Source organism: Camellia sinensis, chromosome 2 (genome assembly GCF_055761805.1).
Source record: "Camellia sinensis isolate YWXY chromosome 2, ASM5576180v1, whole genome shotgun sequence".
NCBI classification, from domain to species: Eukaryota; Viridiplantae; Streptophyta; class Magnoliopsida; order Ericales; family Theaceae; genus Camellia; species Camellia sinensis.
The window spans coordinates 222508774-222528446 of NC_138962.1; the positions used below are offsets into that span (position 1 = coordinate 222508774).

A 19673-nucleotide genomic window follows, 5' to 3' on the forward strand; every position below is an offset into this window, starting at 1 on the left:
TTTCTCTTTAGTAACCAAAGCTACAAATTCTATGTTTTTGCCAAAATAGCATTTTCAAAGTTAAATTTTGGTATACTTAGCAATATTTTTTGGCAATTCTGTTTGAATGGTGCAAATGTCATTTTAACCATTATATGATTTATGATGGTGTGCTCAGTTCTAAATTTCGACTTTGGCAAGCAAATAACTAAGAATTTCAGCATCTAAAGCATATCGAACTTTGCACCCCCCTGCTCACCCACAAATAAATTGCTTAACATGAGATGTATATACAATTTTATCACACACGATCATCGCAGTAAAAGGAAATGGCTAAGGAATGTATTGATTAGAAAGATCCAAGAGTAACTATTTTGTTGCAGAAAAAAATAAAATAAAAAGTAAGCCCAGCTTAGATTTTTATCACAAAAAATAAATTCTATTGGATTTGATTGCATCGATCTTTTTTTTGAACACGAAGTGGAGGATGCAACCAAATTTTGGACATTTTAATGAAGGGAGAGGGAAGGAACATTGCGAACCCGTACTTGTTTGTAGGTTTCTTCTCCCTACAGCAGCATTTCTCTGCACAAAGCGCTTCCGAAGTGATTCTTCTTCTGCCAGGTCTTACCGGCATTTCAGCATCATTGCCGATGATGCTCTTCCTAACAAATAGTGAAATGAAGAATCCTTCTTTGTCCTCATCCGGATCAAACCGAAGCAAATGTTCAGCTTTAAAAAAACAAAAAAAAAAAAAAAAACACCCAATTTAGTCCTCAGGATTCAGCTATTGCTTGGAAGTTGTTTGAATAGGGCATGCTTTCATAACCATTGAAGAGGGGAAATTAGAAGTTCGAATATAAAAGATGGTAATACTTTAGCTGTTCTAAAAACATAATCAGAGGTATGTATGTCAATCTTTGAAGAGCAAAAATCAGTATTCTCAGGACTGCACTTACATCCTTCCAGAACTGGGAGACCACGGCGAGGCCACTTGGGAAACGGAGTTGCCAATTGAAAACCGAGAGACTTAGCAAGCGGTAGAATGGCCTTGATAACATCTTCATTCTCAATTTGGTGTATGGAGCATGTGCTGTAAACAACTCTCTCAACTGCTGGAACTGAGAAATCAAATATGTAAATTAGTAATAATGCTAGAGGCCCCAAAAACATCACTCCTAAATTTACTCAAATTGACAAGACAACGGTTGGGAAGTCGAGAAAAAAACTCAAACAAGGAAACTTACATGCAAAACCCAAGTAAACATATCAATACTCGAGAATATTTTAATGAAGAATTATTGACATATATTCACACACTCCATAACCCAGGGAAGATATAGCAGGAAGAATGTCAAATTATGCTCGTTTAAAACTTACAAGATACTGCATGTGCCAGAGCCTTTTTCTGGAAAGCTTGCAGTTTTCTCAGCCGATCAATGTTAGCAACATCAGCATTTCCTACATAATTGTGTTTTGACAAAAGAGATCAATCAATCGTACAAAACATCGATGTACACATTTTCTTTAAAAAATTTAACAAATCAATACCTTTTTTTTTACCAATTCACTATTTTTTTCTTACAGCCTCAGAAGAACATCTGGAGATGGAATTTGACATTCGATTACTGTCATGATGAGAGGAAGATGAAAATCTTTGGTATTTTTCCTACTTTTGTGTACATTGTACAGCTTAAGTTGCATTAATTTATTACCGTTAGTCTATGAAGCACGGGCACCTCTCTGGATGCAACGTATGGGTGTCCCACACGTGTTGGACACGGACAAGCGATGGACACGTGTCGGACAACCTATCTTATGTGTCTGAATTTTTATTTTTATTTTTTTCCAGTAGGACACTTTGTGGACACGCTCAAACACCTGAGGGACACTGCACAGAGAGATAGAGAGAGAGAGAAAGGAGGGGAGAAGAAGTCGCTCACCTGTAAACCCTAGTCAAAGCTTTTGAAGGCCTTTATTGAAGCAATCACAGGTGGATTTCTCTCTCTCTCTCTCTCTTCTTCTCAGCCTCTTCGTTCTTCTCCCCTTCTTCTGTTCTCTCTCTCTCTCTCTCCCTCTCTTTATTTTTTTCCTCCTTTTATGAGGTCAGACATTGGATAAGTGAAAAAAAAAAAAAAAATTGCAACCCCTCTATTTTTCAATATTCATCTTTGGCCCTCATTTAGAGCAAATTAATTTTATTTGAAGAAAAAATAAATTTTTTGAAATTGCTGAATTTATTTTATTGGGTAAAGTGCTAAAATTGATTAATAGATGATGGCTGGCTGTATATATATCTATGTTACCTAGAACGTCGATCGTTCCGGTACACGGAACGGGAACGAGAACGTGGTACGCCACATGCTCTAAAATGTGGTACGATATGAGTAGACTTATATATATCACACTTAAGAATTTAAGGTACTTCTTAAATAATTTTCTTTTAGCAATTAAGTATCCAATAAAATTTTTTCTTCTTCTTTCATGTAGCAAATCATTTATATGAAAATTATGACCCATTTTTAATTTTTTGTCTGGTCAAAACTTAACTCGCCTTAGATTTTAGTTCATATATTTGATTTTTTTTTCTCTCCTAAATTAACATTTAAGGAAATATATTGGGAAAGCGTTTGGGGATCGCTTCAGATCACTAAATTTACCATTTTAGAACGAAAGTGTGTCATGTTTTGGAATGCGTGTACCAATACGTAATTCGTTAATGTATTAGCGTTTTCGAGTAACATAGATATATATATTTAAAATATTTTTTAATGTTATTTTGTATTTTTATTACTTCGCAATTTTTTTTTAAATTTTATAACATATCATAAATAAATAAAATTATATGTTTTGACCGTGTCCCCAATTTTTTCAAAATTTGCATGTCCATGTCCATGTCCATGTCGTGTCACGTGTCCGTATCCGTGCTTCTTAGCTGTCAGTTATCTTGCTTGATTATTCAAATAAACCATTTTGATAAATAGTTTAACAAATTGCACGGAGTGAAGGATAACAACAATGATTATGTCAAGGCAGGGGAAAAAGAACAAGAAGAAAGGACACAGGCTAGCATAAAAGCATTTCCTAGCCCCCCAACACGGAAAAGAAAATGTATATCCTAATCTGAAAGATTCTATTAAAACATATATTTAATGAAGGCTAAAGGAATAACTTGGATTGTAGTTACTTTCAGTAATATATATATTGTAGAAATTTAATGTATAAAGAGAAATAGAGAATTGTATTATTGATTGATTTATATTGATATCTATTACAATGATTCATGATTCCTATATATAGAAGAGGGTGAGTGTGTAGTAGGTAAGGAGTAGGTGAAGTGGAGGTGGTAGTGGTGTAGTGGGTTAGGTTTAGTGGAGTAGGTTTAAGTGGGTGAAGTAGGTGGAGAGTAGGTGGATTTTAACAGCCCCCCGCAAACTCAAGGGGGATAGGAACCAACCAACTTGAGTTTGGAGAGAGTAACAAAACAAGAAAATACATAAAAATAAAAGAGGATAGGAGACACTGTATGGTCGTGTCAAACCATTGGTGAAGACACTGGATGGTGGTGTCATAACGTTATAGAGGACACTGTATGGGGGTGTCATAACGTTGTAGAGGACACTGTATGGTGGTGTCATAACGGTGTAGAGGACACTGGATGGCGGTGTCAGACCGATGTAGAAGACAGTTTATGGGGTCATGTCGGACCGTTGTAGCAGACAATGTTGTGACAGTTGTTGTGACAGTTTACGGAGTCTTGCTGGACCCTTGTAGAAACTAACCGAAATCAATGTCGGGACAGTTTACAGAGTCTTGTCGGACCCATGAAGGAGCTAACCGGAATCAATGTCGGGACAGTTTACAGAGTCTTGTCGGACCCTTGAAGGAGCTAACCGGAATCAATGTCGGGACAGTTTACAGAGTCTTGTCGGACCCTTAAAAAATACACTGTATGATGGTGTATATAGGCTGCCCAAATATATATATATATATGGATATATATAGTGAGTCCTCAAAAGTCGCGCCCTCAAAAGGCGCGCCCACTTCATCAAAAGGCGTGCCTGACAGAAAGCGTCGAGCCATCAAAAGGTGAGCCGGAGACGCGGCGAGGCACGTGAGCGACAGAGTGGCGTGTCGGCCTCGGCTATTTAACCAAGGTTGAGGCGGAGGCTGTGCAAACCAGTCTGAAACCGCCGAAAATCCTTTGAAAAAACTCTTCCGTTTCTGAGAAAGAGATTCTGGAACACTCTGTTGCCATTCTGTAACCAACCTTTCTCTGAAACACTCAGCAACCCATAACATGGCCTCGTCTTCCCGTTCAGCTACCCAGAATATGGCCTCTTCGTCCCGTGGTCTGCTCACTCTCTTTCCCGACCTCAACGAGTCAACAAGAGTGATAACTGGTGCGGTGGCACTGGAACCTCAACCAAGCGCCCCGGAGTATGCTCCGTTGAACTTTCCTATGCGGTCTGTGGAGCAAAGAATGGCAGTGCAGTCGGATGTGGAGGCCAATCAGTATACATTGAAGTCATGTGTGGAAACCATGACTGCGGTTACAAATTTGTCGAACCGGCTGCAGAGTAGAACAAATGAGGTGCAGCAGCTAAACGCCCAACTGGCTCTGCTCCAACGCATGTATAAGGATGCGCGAGCAGAGATAAGTGTGCTAAAGGCAGAAAACAAGGAGCTGAAGCGAAAGGCTACCGTGATGTTCCGATTCGGAGGTCCGTCATATGCTGCAGTGGAGGAGCAGGGAATAGTGATCGTGCCCAGTGGAGTGGGAAACACGGAGGCAACACCGTCAAGGGCCGCCCAGGACGGAGGCAAGAAGAAAAGACCGGCGGAATAGGCGAAAAAGTGAGGTCGGTGGGTGGCCGTCTGCAGAAAAGAAAACAAATCTTGTGGTGTTGTGGTTTGTGTTGTTGTGGTTTTTTTTTTTTTTTTTTTTTTTTTTTGTTAAAATTGTGATCGGGGTTGATCCCTGAGATGAATAAAAGATGGTTTGGTGTGCAAAGCTATATGGTATGAATGGAATTTGAAAAAGATTAAAAAATAATGTGAAAGAAAAATAAAGAAAGAAATAATAAAAATATATTTGAAATCAAAATGAAAGATGGGGGAAATAAGGAAAGTGGTTTGGAGAAAATAAATAAAAATAATGGATTTTGAAATCAAACGGAGGAGAGAGAGGGGACAAGCCCATGTGAGAGAAAGAGGGGAAAAATGATAGCCGATGCACCCAAAAATAATCTAGCTGCTATCCACAGGCGCTTAGGGGAAGGTAATGGTAGCAAGAGACGGCCAACACCATATATGGCTATAGCAAAGAAATGGAGTATCAAGCTCAATGGGCTAGGATTTAGACCAGAGAGTAAAGCCACTGGTCCTGTTGAACACACACCTCCAAGGCTCAAATAATCAAAACATGCTTCTCGCATTTCCTTCCTTGCTTGATCAGGAGATGCACAAAACACCTTATACAGGGCTCCAGTCATTCCTCCACCAGTTAAAGGATGACGCATGTTGAAAGCATCACCTATTAATAGTGCTCCAGGAGTAGGGTAAGGAGCAGCTGGCATACTTCTATTGGGCATTGTTCTAATACTTCCCTTATCAATTGCAGCTATAAATGAATCATGCAGCTCAGGTGGAACCTGGGGAGCCACCAGAGGGAAGCAAAGCCGAAGGCTGCTGCAAAGCCGAAGGCTGTAAAAGCGAAAAAGGAAAAGAAGGCTCCGGCTAAGACAAAAGCTGTTGCGCCAAAAGCTAAAGCCGCTGTGAAGCCCAAGCCAGCGGCAAAGGCCAAGCCAGCTGCGAAGCCAAAAGCTACTGTGAAACCGAAGGCTGCCGTGAAGCTGAAAGCTGCAGTGAAGCTCAAGGCTGTGGCGAAGCCCAAACCAAAGCCGAAGGCGAAGGATCCTAACAAGAGGCAAATGAGCATGGAGGAGAAGCATAGATTGAGTGTTGGGTTGCAGAGTTTGCCCCAGGAAAAGATGTCACAGTTAGTGCAGATTATGAAGAAGAGGAATTCACATTGGCCTCAAGAGAGAGGATTTAGGCAGTGATGGGAAGGTATGTGTAGAAAATAAGCGGAATAGGTTGAGGTCCGGCGGGCGGCCAAGGCGAGGTTGCCGCCCGCCGGTGAAACGAAAAATACTAAGTGCTTAACCTTGCTCTGATACCATGTATGACAGAGTGGATCACTTCCTTCAGCTCAGTGCATGTTGGCTCTGATAACTCAGCCACCTTCTCCGGTTGAAGCGATCTCAAGTAATCCAGCAAATCATTCTTTTCCTCTCCAACAAACTGTTGCATTTGAAGAGCTGCAGTTTTCCTCTTGACTTCATGCAGCTCCTTTTTTACAGAAGACAAATGAGAATGCAAATTTGGAGAAAGGGTTGCAAGTAGACCATATAAGTAGGGAGAGCGAAGCAAGTACAAACAACAATGGGAGATGCTAAGGAAATGCAAGCATGAAGACGAGACAAGCATTCTCAAAAAAAATAAGATGCTAAAATTACCTGCACCATGTGAAGGGAGCAGGTGATCTAATCTAACAGCAGCAGTGCCAGATCCAGAGCATGAAGGATCTAAGAGAATAGCACGAACCTGCAAAAATAAGATAAGAATTCAGATACCAATGCAATCTGATACATGTGGTTGAGGAGAAGGATCACACCACTAAAACAGAAGCATCAGACCCACCCACTCCATCTCTACTTCAGAAACTCAACCCAACCAAGTCAACAAGCCTTAACCCCAAAATTACATGGTGCAACCTAGATGGATCCTAATAGGGATCGGGAAGCCATTGGGTATATATTTAATTATTTATTTTGATAGTATTCTATCTTTATTTATATTGAGTTTTATTGTTTTATTGGGACTTCTATTAAGATTTTGTTTCTTTATTGGATTTTTTTAAATTTTGGTTTGCCTATACATATGGCTCCATGTAATGGTTGTAGGAGACTATGATTTTGAATATTGGATATTGAGATACTAATTTGGGATTGTGATTTTCCGGTTTCTTCCTTTTCTCTGTCATTTTCCTCATTCTTGTTCTTGGTGCTACATCAGATCCATTATCTCCACTCAGCTCTATTCAAACCCATTTCTAATTAGAAACCAAGATGAAAGTGAAGTAAATACAGTTTCACTTTTCAGTTTTAAGAAAGAAAGGATGGTATATTAAGAACCCTGATTGGGAGTTGATCCATTTGATATCTTTCTTTTTTCCCACACAAATCTCATTGTCACAGATAGGTGACACGCAGAAGGAACAATCATTGACATGACAAATTCCACAACAATTTGAGAACTTGAGATGCTTTCCTGCATCACAATAAATTTTTTTTTTTTTAATAAATTCCTCCATCACAATAATATCACCATTAGTTAGCGAGGTTCTCAAATCTCCGATCCATTTTTTTCCCCCCAATTTCCTACAACATTCCGGAGTACATAACCATCTATCATTATTATATCAAACTGCTCCTCTGTTTTTCATTTTTGGGTCTTCTATTGCACTAAAACCCAAAAATGTGGGTTTTTAAGACTTCCATTTCACATACAATTTTTATATAGAACATGATAAGGGGAATAGTCATGATAATCCTGGGTCGTCTACTGAGAATTGCCCCAAGTTTATTATTGGGATTTTAAAATGCCCACCACAGTAATGAAAATGCAGCCGACATTACCTTTGAGTATGAAGGATCTTTTGGGTTCAAGTTCAAGAAGTCTTCATGTAGAACGTCCACATCTAAAAGTCAGGTTAAGTTCACTGATGTCTACCCATACAAATTGATAAAGACAAGTTAGAAGAAGTAAATTATCTACCGAAAAATGCTTCAAAAGGAGTCAGAGATTATATAGAAAGCAGAAAAGTAAAATACTTTATTATGGTTATGTACCAGCATGGTTGGGATTGGAGTGCATTTCAATGCACACAAAAACACACACACACACAAATGACAGCATTTACTAGGTCAGATAGCTACTAAAATCTGAAAGGATACTAACAGCACCAGCCAATTTGACAGTGTCATTCAAACGTTGAATCCTTTCCTTGTTAAGTTCACAAGCTATAATTTTACCCTTTCCTCTCATAAGAGCAGCAAGGTGTACAGTTTTGTTCCCTGGTGCTGCGCATGCATCCAGAACCTTCACCACAACATCAGTAATCAAGGGTTAAGCCAATGCAAAGAACGAAAAACATAAACAATCGGCATAGATCACTCAGCCCCCGCTAATACAAATATAAAATGTGCAAAACTCACCTCCCATCCTGGTTCAGGCTGAAGAGCTACAGCAGTCATGGAACTTGCCTTACCCTAAGGAAAGCAAATGTCATTGATAAATATTAAGACGAAGAAGAAAAAATGAGAAACGACAAACACAGATAAGACACCTTAGAAGTTTCAGTTTATCTTTTATCATTGGATCCCAACTTATTTTATTCAAATTTGGAATGTGTTTCATGTGTCTCTAAGAGAGAGACACGTGTGTCTTCCAAGTGTTTGAAGTGTGTCCAAGAATTAAAACTTTTAAAAATAATTTAAACTTTTCTGACACATGTCGATAACTGTCTGACATGGACATATGCCAGCTTCTCAGAAGTGTCCATGCTTCTTGGGTTCCGCATAAGCTTAAACTTCATAGTAAAGAATCTGGACCACATCAAGGGGATTTAAACCTGGAAAGTAAAATGAACATTAAAAAGATTCTTACTTGCATAAAGACACTTCCATTTCTAACCAATGGATGATTGTGCAAGTCGACAGCATGAGGGAGTAGCAACAAATCAGGAACCATGTCATCCTTGTGAACCTATTCAATGCATGAAATTGTACAATCAGAAACCAAAACAAACCACAGAAGACAATTCATTCAGAAAAGAGAAGCATGAATACTAAATTAAGTATGGTACAAGAAACATGTTGCAGCAAAATAATTGTGTTAGGATCAGGAAAACGTTCCCGGTCATTAACTTTAGGGCCCCAAGATCAGTCAAAGTGCCTGGACATCCAATTATCAAAAAAAAAAAAAAGGATAAGGAAAACATTACTGTTACAAGATTTTTATAGAAAATCCTCCACCAAAATAATGTGGCAGAGGCAGCTTTCTAATTAAATGCCATCTTGGTGGGTTCTTTATTTAAAATGATAGGTCTAAGTTGTTTTTTCCATATTCAATTTCTGGTTGTACATCATTACTCCTAGAATAATTATGAAAACTTGACATAATATCATCTCTTCAACTAAAACAAGAAGCTGCAACACCCAGTGGCATAAAACTTGACTTACTCAAGTTGACATCACTTCCTAAGTTGCTACAACAGGTTCTTTCTCTTTTTTCTGTACAAGTGTTAAATGGCATAAAAGCTAGCAAGTTCAGATCAATTTCCTGACAGACAACAGTAAACTGGTCACTTAGGGTTAAACAAACATTGCAATAAGGGAAGGGAATAAGATTCAGGAGGGATTCTAGTCTTTTCTTTTTTTTCTTTTTTTTTTTTTATAACCCAGAAAAAGAAGAATTTCATTGCAATATAAAACAGGACCAGACGGCCTCCAAGTTTAGTGGACAAAGGGGTACAAGCCAAAAGGAAACACCTACAATCAAGACCCTTCAATGTCCAACATAAGAGCATGTTTGCAGCGCAAAGAGCAGTCCCATTACAAACACGTCGCACCCAAAAAAAAAAAAAAAGCATATTTGACAAAAGAGGTTTGAGTCGAAGATAGTTCCCAATGAATACTTCAATGTCAGAAAAGAAGTCTTCTTCCCATTTAAACAATCCACAATGACATGAATGCAAGAACAGAGGGGAACATAAAGAGCACCATAAAAACAGAACCATGTTACCGCATATTTGGCAGAAATTAACGTGTTTTGTTTCCCCAATTCATGCAAGGCTGACTCCAAATCGAACTTCAGCGTATTTACACGAACATAACGAGGTTTTGAAATATCTGCAATAAAACCCACATTCAGATAATATTTGTAAAACAGCAAAATATCTCAGTGGCATCACAGGGCCTGACACTAATTAAATTGAATATAATGATTAAATAAGAAACTAACTTGATGTGAGTTCTATAATTTCTGAGGAATTCACATCAAATCATATATGAGAACAAAGATGATTTAACACACAAGCTATCATGTTCTCTTTTCTTTTATCTTTTTTTCTTTAAACAATCAGCACGCTTCTACAGATTATAAGATTTCTTTTGGTTTTTTTTTATACTTTTGGTCTTAGAGAACATCTATTAAGGCAGATATGATTGCTAAAAAACACTACTGCATATGAGGGATTTCAGATGTTTAAAATTAAAACCAGAATACAAACCGGAAATTTGCTGAAGAGCCATCAAGTCTTTGATGTTCTTCACACCCTTCCTCACTAAATGCTGAGCTAGACCTGACTGAAGAGCATCTTTCCGGAGCAAGAGAAACTTTTCTGCATCACCAACTAATGAGGCTGCCTATGAAAAAGGTTTCAGGTCAAAAGATTACTAAAAAGAGATCAACCTAAATGAAGAAAGTATTTATGCACTCCCTGACAATTAATATTTACTAATTTAATGTACCAGAACTTATTTTTACAGAGTTTAATCTTCCCCCTTTTTTAAAAAATTAAGTACAAACTATTAAAAGGGACTGCAATAATAAGCAATTTACAATAACTAAGACTCAACATACATAAGAGAAAGAAAAAAAAAACTGCAAAGCTTAAAGGCCCAAAGTTTTGCAAATAAGAGTTGCAGCCTTACGATACATGCAAAACAGCATAACCTGTATAACTTTTTCTTTTTTTTTTTTTTTTAAATAACCTTTACACTTTAATAATAAAAGAAATGAGCAATTTGTCATTGGCACATCAACCAAAGAACTGTTTTACAAGGAAAATAACAATAATAAATAACTTTTTAAAAGGTGTAGTTTTACTTCAAACTTCACCCCAAAGGCATGCATGCATCGCCATAGGATATACACTAGTTTGTATTCTTCATTAATCAACCATTTTCTGTCACAGAGGGTATAGTTTCCTGTTCTATTTCCTCATTAACCACCTTTCACCCATTGCTTAACGCAAAGCATATTTGATCAGATTACAAAACCAGTTGGCACATGCCAGTGGATTATTAAATCGGGATTAGTTAACGAATACCCTAAGGGCAATTGGTTAACAAAGTTTAAAATGATTATATATTCTTTATGAGAATACATTATTTATGGCACACACGTACTCTCATAAAGAATGTACAACTATTTTAAGCTTATTAACAAATGCTCTACGGCACTCATTAGCAAAATATTCTTAAATAATGGGTTTTGTTGTCCAACAAGGAAATAAATAACGAAACATCTGAAAGTCAAAACTTTACTCAACAGAAAAATAAACAACCTGGCCAAAAAGAATATCGTATGTGATTATGTACATCAATTCCCCTTGCCTCTGCAAACATAACAGTATGCTGTAGTTATTAAACTGTAATTAAGTGGAAGACCATGGTAAGCAAAGTAAAGAATTCATAACTAACATTTTACATATCTATACGCAAATCGATATCAAGTAAATTGGTGCTATAAAACTAAAAAATAAGAAAATAATAAACACTCCCAAGTTTTATTCTCTTTGAATGTCTATGACCGAAGAATTCAATAGAATCTCCTTTGTTGTTATCTTCAGATATCTATAAGCAGCTTTGTCTTTCCAATGGAGAACAATGATGCTAGCTGTGTTCCTCTGCTCTCCCCATCCACGGGGAACATCAAATTCACTTCGACTTTCATAGCTGCTGTCTACGTAATCCAGGTCAATTTGGAAGCAAGGAACTTTTAGATGTTAGAAGTAATACTATTTTTGTTGTTTCCTGACCAAAAGGAAATGATTATGTTGTTAAGCCAAAATCCTTGCTTTTACGAAAGGCTAGGATTTTGAGTTGCGTTTTTTAAAGTTTTCTCATGGAGGATGTCTCTCTAGTGGCTATTAAGATCTAGATTGGCCAGCTTTCGCTCTTCATGGTATGGTCATTTGTTGCATAAGTTGAGGAGTTCTTCTAACGTGATTAGCAAAAAGCGCTGTTACATCCAAGCCATTTATAGGGCACTTTAACACCTGTTACTTTGCTTACGAGGCTTGAATGGGCTTCTTTGTTTAGGGAACTTGTTTGCCCTGCTTTCCTTCTTTTACTTAAAAGGACGAATCATCCTTCCACACACACCTCTCTTTCCTTGGCATAAGTTCCACCAGCTATCACAGTATGTGAGCCTACATTGATGTCATTAAAACACCAGACAACCAACATTAATCTAGAAACAAATTATAAAATTTTGACAAAAGAAATAAAGAAAGAAATAAAGAAAAAGATGGAGTGGTATAATAACAAATAAGGGGAGGTACGTCTCTTAATGATTCATAGCAGAGGAAAAAGAAAGCAATGCAAGGCTATGATTTAAGAAATATATAATCCTCAATCTGACACACAAAAAATAGATTTCAAGGGAACTTCTATACCTTCCACTTGCCATTCAGTATACTAGCAGAATCCAAAATATCCTTGATTATTGGTAGATCTGAAAACAAAAAATAAAACACAAAAATATGCTCAATCACCAAGTTTCAACAATTTTTTTTCAAGGGGCAAAAAAAAAAGGCCTTTCATAGGAGTAAAAATTCATTGCAACGGTAATACCATGTCATCATTGACACATCGCATCACCATCTATCACATATGATGGTGAACCCACTATCTAAATGGAACCACCCTATCCAATGCATCCCACTAACATATGCATAGTGGGATAGAATGCACTTATATGGTAGGCTATGATTGGATGGTGATATCATGTCATTGCAATAAATTTTTCCTCCTTGCATAGAGGACAAGGTGTTTAGTTGTCCACTACTCTCTCCACTTTCACCAATGTTTTAGATTTTCTCCAAATAAGTAGTTTTGCCTAGCAGTTACGCCAAGGATTAAAAAGTAAAATCAACCAACAAAAATGCAGTGTTATGTTGTCCACTTTCACCCATGATCTCACTGAGAAATTTCAATTGCACATCATCTCCATCAAACTAGTTTAAATCTTGTTATATTTTAACTTAAAAAATTACTTTTTCTATTTTGGCTATACGCTTTCTAAAATATACTCCCCAACAAACTCTCTATTCTTTCTCTATTTAAATATTATTTTTATTCATTTTAACAGATACTATTTTAGAATTATTTTATTAACTCAACACAATTAATTCAAAATACTAAAAGTAATATTATTTTAAGGGCAAATTACACTGGTATTCCATATATTTTGACCTTTGTACCATTTTAGTCCCTGTAATTTCAATTGACTTGATTTTGACCTTGAATTTTTTACTGTCTCAAACTAGTCCAATTGATTTCAATTGTTAACATCTTTTTTTATGAAAAGTGCGCACATAAGCGGCATGTGCCATTCTTTTAGAAGTAAAATTATAAACTTGATCAATTCAATAACTTAACCTCAACCAACTCAATGTTTATTTTTCGTCAAACCCCCGCATAACATTACCATTTAGACTAAATTGACACGAGTCAAAATTGAGTCAATTGAAAGTGTAAAAACTAAAATGACACAAGAAACAGACTGCAATGACTAGCGGTATAATTTGCCCTTCTTTTAATGTTTGACTAGCCAAAACTACTAGCTACCTTTGTTGAGCCAAAACCACCAACACTAGAATGGCCAACTTCATAGCTAGCTTGAAGGAGGAGATGAAATTTGGCGATTTACTCACTATTTTACTTTTTAAACATAAAAATAAAAATTGCTAGTTTGACGGAGATGCTCAGTGTGCATAGGTCTTCTAATACATATATATATTTGGACATATATGTATAGTATCTAGCAAATACAAATCCATAATAGCCTCATTTGAGAAGTAACCCTTTTAAGATAAACTAACAATAAGTCCTAATAATCAGGCTTAATTCTCATTAAATCTTATTGAAAATAAGTCAAACTAAAATTGTCACTAAAAATAACTCCGCCGGGGTTGTTAACAACTCCGCCGGCCCCAAGCCCGGGTTAAGGAGGAGGGTTGTGTGTTAGGTAGCCGACAGCCAACACTTTGAATCGTTTAAATGCTAGGTCGTTCCCCTCAAGTGACGCGTTGCGCCTACCTCTAGGTGTTTCGAAAAGTGAGCAAGAGGCGCCGCATCGACGCCTGGGTGCAGTGAAAAATGGGCAAAGGTTTCCGCACTTTTCTAGACGAGCACGGGTAAAGAAGCTAGTCCAAGACTATAGGTTTAGGGTAGCCACTTGGAACATAGGAACCTTAATTGGTAAGATGATGGAATTGGTAGATGTTATGATTAGGAGGAGAGTTAGTATTGCTTGCATATAAGAAACTAAGTGGACGGGAGAGAAAGCTAGGGAAATTGAGGATACGGTTTTAAACTATATTATAGTGGTAAGGATAGACGCAGGAATGGGGTAGGAATCATAATTGCCAAGGGTCTTGTGGAAAGTGTAGTGGCGGTCACTAAAAAATGAGATAGGATTATGCTAGTTAAACTAGTTATTGGAGAGAATATAGTAAACATTATTAGCGCATACGCCCCTCAAGTAGGGTTAGATGATCAGACTAAGAAGGATTTTTGAGAGCAAATGGATGAGATCTTACAGGAGATACCTGTAGGAGAGAACCTGGTTATAGGTGGAGATTTTAATGGCCATGTGGGCATAGATAAACTAGGTTATGAAAGGGTGCATGGTGGATATGGTTTTGGTGACAGAAATGAGGCTGGAGAGAGTATCTTAGATTTTGCGTTGGCTTCTGACCTGATGGTGGCCAACACTATGTATAAGAAGAGGGAGGAGCATTTGATAACCTTTAAGAGTGGATTAGTTAAAGAGTCAAATAGATTACTTCTTAGTGAGAAAAGTGGACTGCCTAAAATGCAATGATTGTAAGGTGATTCCTGGAGAGAGTCTGGTCTCTCAACATAGGATTTTGGTACTAGATTTATGTTTTAGAAGGCAATACCAAGCTAAGAAGGATGGTGGGCGTCGTAGGACGAGATGGTGGGACCTAAAAGGGGATAAACTAGAAACATTTAAGAATCGAATGGATAAGGAAGGTACTATGCTAATACTATGTGGAACTCGATGGCCAATTGCATGAGGAGAATCTCAAGGGAAGTGCTTGGAGAGTCGAAAAGAACGGGACCCAGCTCTAGGAAAACTTGGTGGTGGAGGGAAGAGGTTCAAGCGGTAGTTAAGGCAAAAAAAGAGTGCTTTAAAAAGTGACAGAATGATATAACTGAGAAAAACCTAAAGAGCTATAGATTGGCTAATAAGGAGGTCAAGGAAGTAGTGAGAGAGACCAAGTTAAAAGTATATGATGGCCTATACACTAGACTCGATAGTAAGGAGGGAGAAAAGAGGGTATACAAACTTGCTAAGATATGGGAGAGAAAAACAAGAGATTTTAATCAAGTAAAGTACATCAAGCGTGAGGATTCTAAGGCATTGGTGAAGGATGATGAGATTAAGGAAAGATGGAAGAATTATTTTGAGGAACTATTAAATGAGGAACATGGAGGTACGACAATAAGGGAAGAAATAGCCAGTAATACGATAAACCAAGACTATAGGTTCTATCGCAGGATTAGGAACTTTGAAGTGAAAATTGCACTTAAGAAGATGAAATCAAATAAGGCTTTAGGACCCGATGATATCCCTATTGAAGCTTGGAAGTGTTTGGGTAAAAAGGGAGCTAGTTGGTTGACTAGGTTGTTTAGCAAAATTTTGTTGACTAAAGAACATGCCAGATGAGTGGAGGAAGAGTATTTTAGTGCCAATCTATAAGAATAAAGGTGATGTCCAGAATTGTAACAACTATAGAGAAATCAAGCTAATATGTCATATAATGAAAGTGTGGGAGAGGGTGATGGAACGCCGATTGCGAGATATAATGGAGGTGTCAGAGAATCAATCTGGGTTTATGACTGGGAGGTCAACAATAAAAGCGATCTAACTTTTGAAGAGAGTAACAGAAAAGTATAAAGAAAAGAAAAGAGACATTCATATGGTGTTTATCGACCTTGAGAAAGCATATGACAGAATAACCCGGAATATAATATGGTGGGTGTTAGAGAAGAAAGGGTGACAAAAGGTTACATTGGCGTGATTAGGGACATGTATGAAGGGTGGTGACCACTATTAAATCGCCAACTGGAGAGACAAATGAATTTCCTATCACTGTAGGGTTACACCAAGGATCTACCTTAAGTCCTTATCTTTTTGCTTTAGTTATGGACGAGTTGACGATAAATATTCAGGATGACGTGCCATGGTTCATGCTTTTTGCAGACAATATTGTGCTAGTGGATGAGACTAGAGAAGGAGTTAACACAAAGTTAGAGATTTGGAAAAAAACTCTTGAATCTAAAGGATTCCGGATAAGCAGAACTAAGACAGAATACATGGAGTGTAAATTTAGTAACAGTAACAATGAAAGCAGAGGAGAAGTGAAAATTGAGAATCAAGAATTGCGTAAGAGTGAACATTTTCGTTATTTAGGGTCGATTATCACAACAGCGGGAGAGATTGATGCAGATGTAGCCCATAGGATTAAGGCGGGATGGTGTAAGTGGAGAAGTGCGTCTGGGGTATTGTGCGATAAACGAATACCCACTAGACTAAAAGGTAAGTTTTATAGAACGGCTATTAGACCAGCTATGTTGTATGGACGGAGTGTTGGGCAACCAAGAAACAACATGTAGATAAGATGAGTGTGGCTGATATGAGGATGCTAAGGTGGATGTGTGGTAAGACTAGACAAGACAAGATTCGGAATGAGTGTATTCGGAAATTGGTAGGAGTAGCACCGATAGAAGATAAGTTGAAAGAGAATCGTTTGAGATGGTTTGGTCACATTCAACGGAGACCAACAGATGCAGTAGTAAAGAGATGCGATACTGTAACGGTAAATGGAAGTGTTAGGGGACGGGGTAGATCTAGATTAATGTCGACTAGCGTTTTAAATAGAGATATGAATCTACTTAATTTGACTAATGAAATGGACTTTGATAGGATCGCGTGGAGAAGAATGATTCATGTAGCCGACCCCATGTGATGGGGTTTGGTTTGGTTTATTTTGCATGCTGCCAAAAATTGAAAATTAGTGATTTTTTTGTCACCATTTTTTTAAATTGTCACTAAAACTTACAATTAGTGATTTTTTTTTTATTTTTTTAAAACTGTCGCTAAAACTTATAATTAGTGTTGTTGTGACAAATTTTTGAACTGTCGCTGAAAATTAACATTTTCTTAAAAAAACTATTAATTCTCACATGAGTTATTAGATATTAAGTCCACCCATACACGAAACTCCCCCATTTTATTGGGTTTATGAATCCATTCCAAATAGCAATTCTTACTATAAAACAATAAAAACCAAAAAACAGAGCAAAATGTATAAAAAAAAAAAAAAGCACGAAGATAAAAGATCAAATCATGAGTTGCGAAGAACTTACGCTTTAGGGTTTGACAAACTAGAGCGAAAGTGCCTTTCTTGTTCCTGATTGAAGGGCTATAAACAAGCGATTTAATGGAGCCAACGGCTCTGCGATTGGAATCTCCATTCAGAACGGCCCGAAGAACCTTCGCCGCCTCTCTCCGGGCGAAATACGCCGACCTCTCGGCGGTGGTCGGCCGCCGGAGCTCTGGCTTCGCCGCCGTTGATGTGGTGATCGAACGCTTCTTCGGACGCACCATGGCGCACTTTAGAAACTGTTGAGAGGACAAACAAAACCCAAATGGGGTTTATGTGTGTAAAGGGTGGCATTAGGATTGGGTTTTGACCCGCTGGCCCGTTTAGTAATACAACTGGACTTGGGGGGTTGGGTCGGGATGATATGTTAGGCCTGTTAAAGATGGGTTTTTTAATCGAAAACTCAATACGGGTTGTTTGTTAACTTTATTTTTTTACGTTTTTTTTTTTTTTTTTAATAAAAAATAAAAAAATTAATTAAAAGGAATCTCATTACTAAGACCAGTCCTTGAGTAACCTCTATGGGGGGTGTTTGGCAAGTTGAATATAAGCCTCCTTTTTTTTTTTTTTGGCTAAAATTTATTAAAAAAAATAAAATAGACTAAAATAACTAATAAGATAAATGTCACATTAAATTGATAATTATTTTATTTTTTCTCTTATAAATATCGTATCTAACTACAAAAAAAATTCAATTGTCTTTTCAAATACAAAAAATTTAACCTACTAAAATAGTCAAAATTAAAATAATTTATTAAAATAATAACTTTTCAAACACTCACTATATAATACGGGATAAGCAAAATGATTTAGAATTCTAAATTGTAAGCTCCAGAGGAGCTCTAAACTAATTTTTTTTATTTTTTATTTTTTGGTTGACGAGCTCCGAATCACTTTTCTATGGGATAATTACCCACAAATCATGTTATAAGGACTTATACATCATTAAGTTCTATAAGTATCTCACAAGTGTTATGTGATTTTTTTATGATAATTTTCTAAATATGTCTCTAAAAAATTGACAATTAGCTTTCATTTGAGGGTTTTTAGTTTTTTGACTTTTTGTCTATTTTAATTCAGGACTACGTTTGTGATGGATTTTTTAATTTTTTTTAACTCTTGTGAGGAAAAAATAAAATTATTATAATTTTGATGTGACATTTTGTTTTATTGACTTTTTAGTTTGTTTTGTCTTTTTGTGATTAAAATAGAAAAAAAAGTCCATGCCAAACATAGCCTAATGATTTTTTGTGACAAATTTTTTAACTATCTGCTAAAAAATTAAAAATAAATTTTGTGATACCAAGTAAAAGTGAACACCACGTTTTGATACACCAAAAAATTAAAAAGACTTATTGATGCACCGATCTTTTTAATATGACTTTTCAATCAATTCTCCACATAATATTTAAACTTGGTCGAGTGTAGTCTTAATTTCATTGAACTAATAACGTCAAATTTTTTGTTACAATTTTAAATTGAATGTGGTATGTTTATTTATTACTTTTTAATATTTTTATATGTAAAAAAATAAGAATAAAAAAAATTATTAGTAAGATTTAAATTCTAATCCTCATTGTAAAATTAATAAGTTTTAATCAATAACTAACTGATTGTTATTTTTTTGTTTACTGTTATAAAATATATATTATCATATTTCTTATTATATAAAAAAATTAAATTATATAAAAAAATTTGATTTTGATCTAATTACATAAGTTTAACGATCAATTACCAGTTTGATTAATTATTTATTTTAAAACTAAAATAATCCAATCTGTAAATATCACTAAAACCAGCCATAGATGTTCACAAATTTTGGGTTCTTTTTATGTGTTTTTTTTTTTATCTCAGCTTTATTGTTTTTTTTTTTTTTTAAATTCAAAAAACTTTAGGTATTCGAGTTTTACTTGACTAGACCAATCGAGAAAGTTTTAAAAAATAAAAAATAAAAAAATGAAAGAAAGTCCATATAAGATAAAAAAAAAAAAAATGGACTTTTTAATTTTTTTTTTTTTTTTTTGACCTTTAAACTCATTTACCCAATACGGACAGAAAATCCAAAAACAAATTAACATAATTAAAAAAAAAAAAATTAAAAAACATTGAGAGATGACTTTTAGAATTACAACAATGATTCATC

General features: G+C 36.3%; 1 protein-coding gene across 4 annotated transcripts; it reads right to left on the bottom strand.

The window, feature by feature from the left end:
- Positions 1-299: 299 nt before the first annotated feature.
- Positions 300-17894, bottom strand: LOC114260756 (S-adenosyl-L-methionine-dependent methyltransferases superfamily protein). Of its 4 annotated transcripts, none has more exons than XM_028200935.2 (14): positions 17514-17808; positions 12509-12567; positions 12216-12262; positions 11396-11446; positions 10337-10468; positions 9850-9956; positions 8713-8811; positions 8262-8315; positions 8001-8145; positions 7683-7744; positions 6501-6588; positions 1360-1440; positions 939-1100; positions 300-711 (listed from the first exon to the last, which is right to left on the bottom strand). In XM_028200935.2, the coding sequence occupies exons 2-14, from the start codon at positions 12520-12522 to the stop codon at positions 419-421; spliced, it is 1335 nt and encodes a 444-aa protein (XP_028056736.2). In that variant the 5' UTR covers positions 12523-12567; positions 17514-17808; the 3' UTR covers positions 300-418. The 4 variants fall into 4 exon arrangements, with proteins under 4 accessions (XP_028056736.2, XP_082773225.1, XP_028056733.2 ...); XM_082917099.1 differs by having other exon boundaries at positions 10337-10472; positions 17514-17793; XM_028200932.2 differs by lacking the exon at positions 12216-12262 and having other exon boundaries at positions 10337-10472; positions 17514-17894.
- Between the last annotated feature and the right edge of the window lie 1779 nt (positions 17895-19673).

What these genes read in the sequence shown, in the direction of transcription:
- LOC114260756 (XM_028200932.2), bottom strand. Translation starts at nt 17,754, where the DNA reads ATGGTGCGTCCGAAGAAGCGTTCGATCACCACATCAACGGCGGCGAAG. An exon ending in AGTTTGTCAAACCCTAAAGC is followed by an intron (nt 12,568 to 17,513) that starts GTAAGTTCTTCG and finishes TTTTGTTTTCAG; the next exon opens with ATCTACCAATAATCAAGGAT. An exon ending in ACGATATTCTTTTTGGCCAG is followed by an intron (nt 10,473 to 11,395) that starts GTTGTTTATTTT and finishes CCTTTTTCATAG; the next exon opens with GCAGCCTCATTAGTTGGTGA.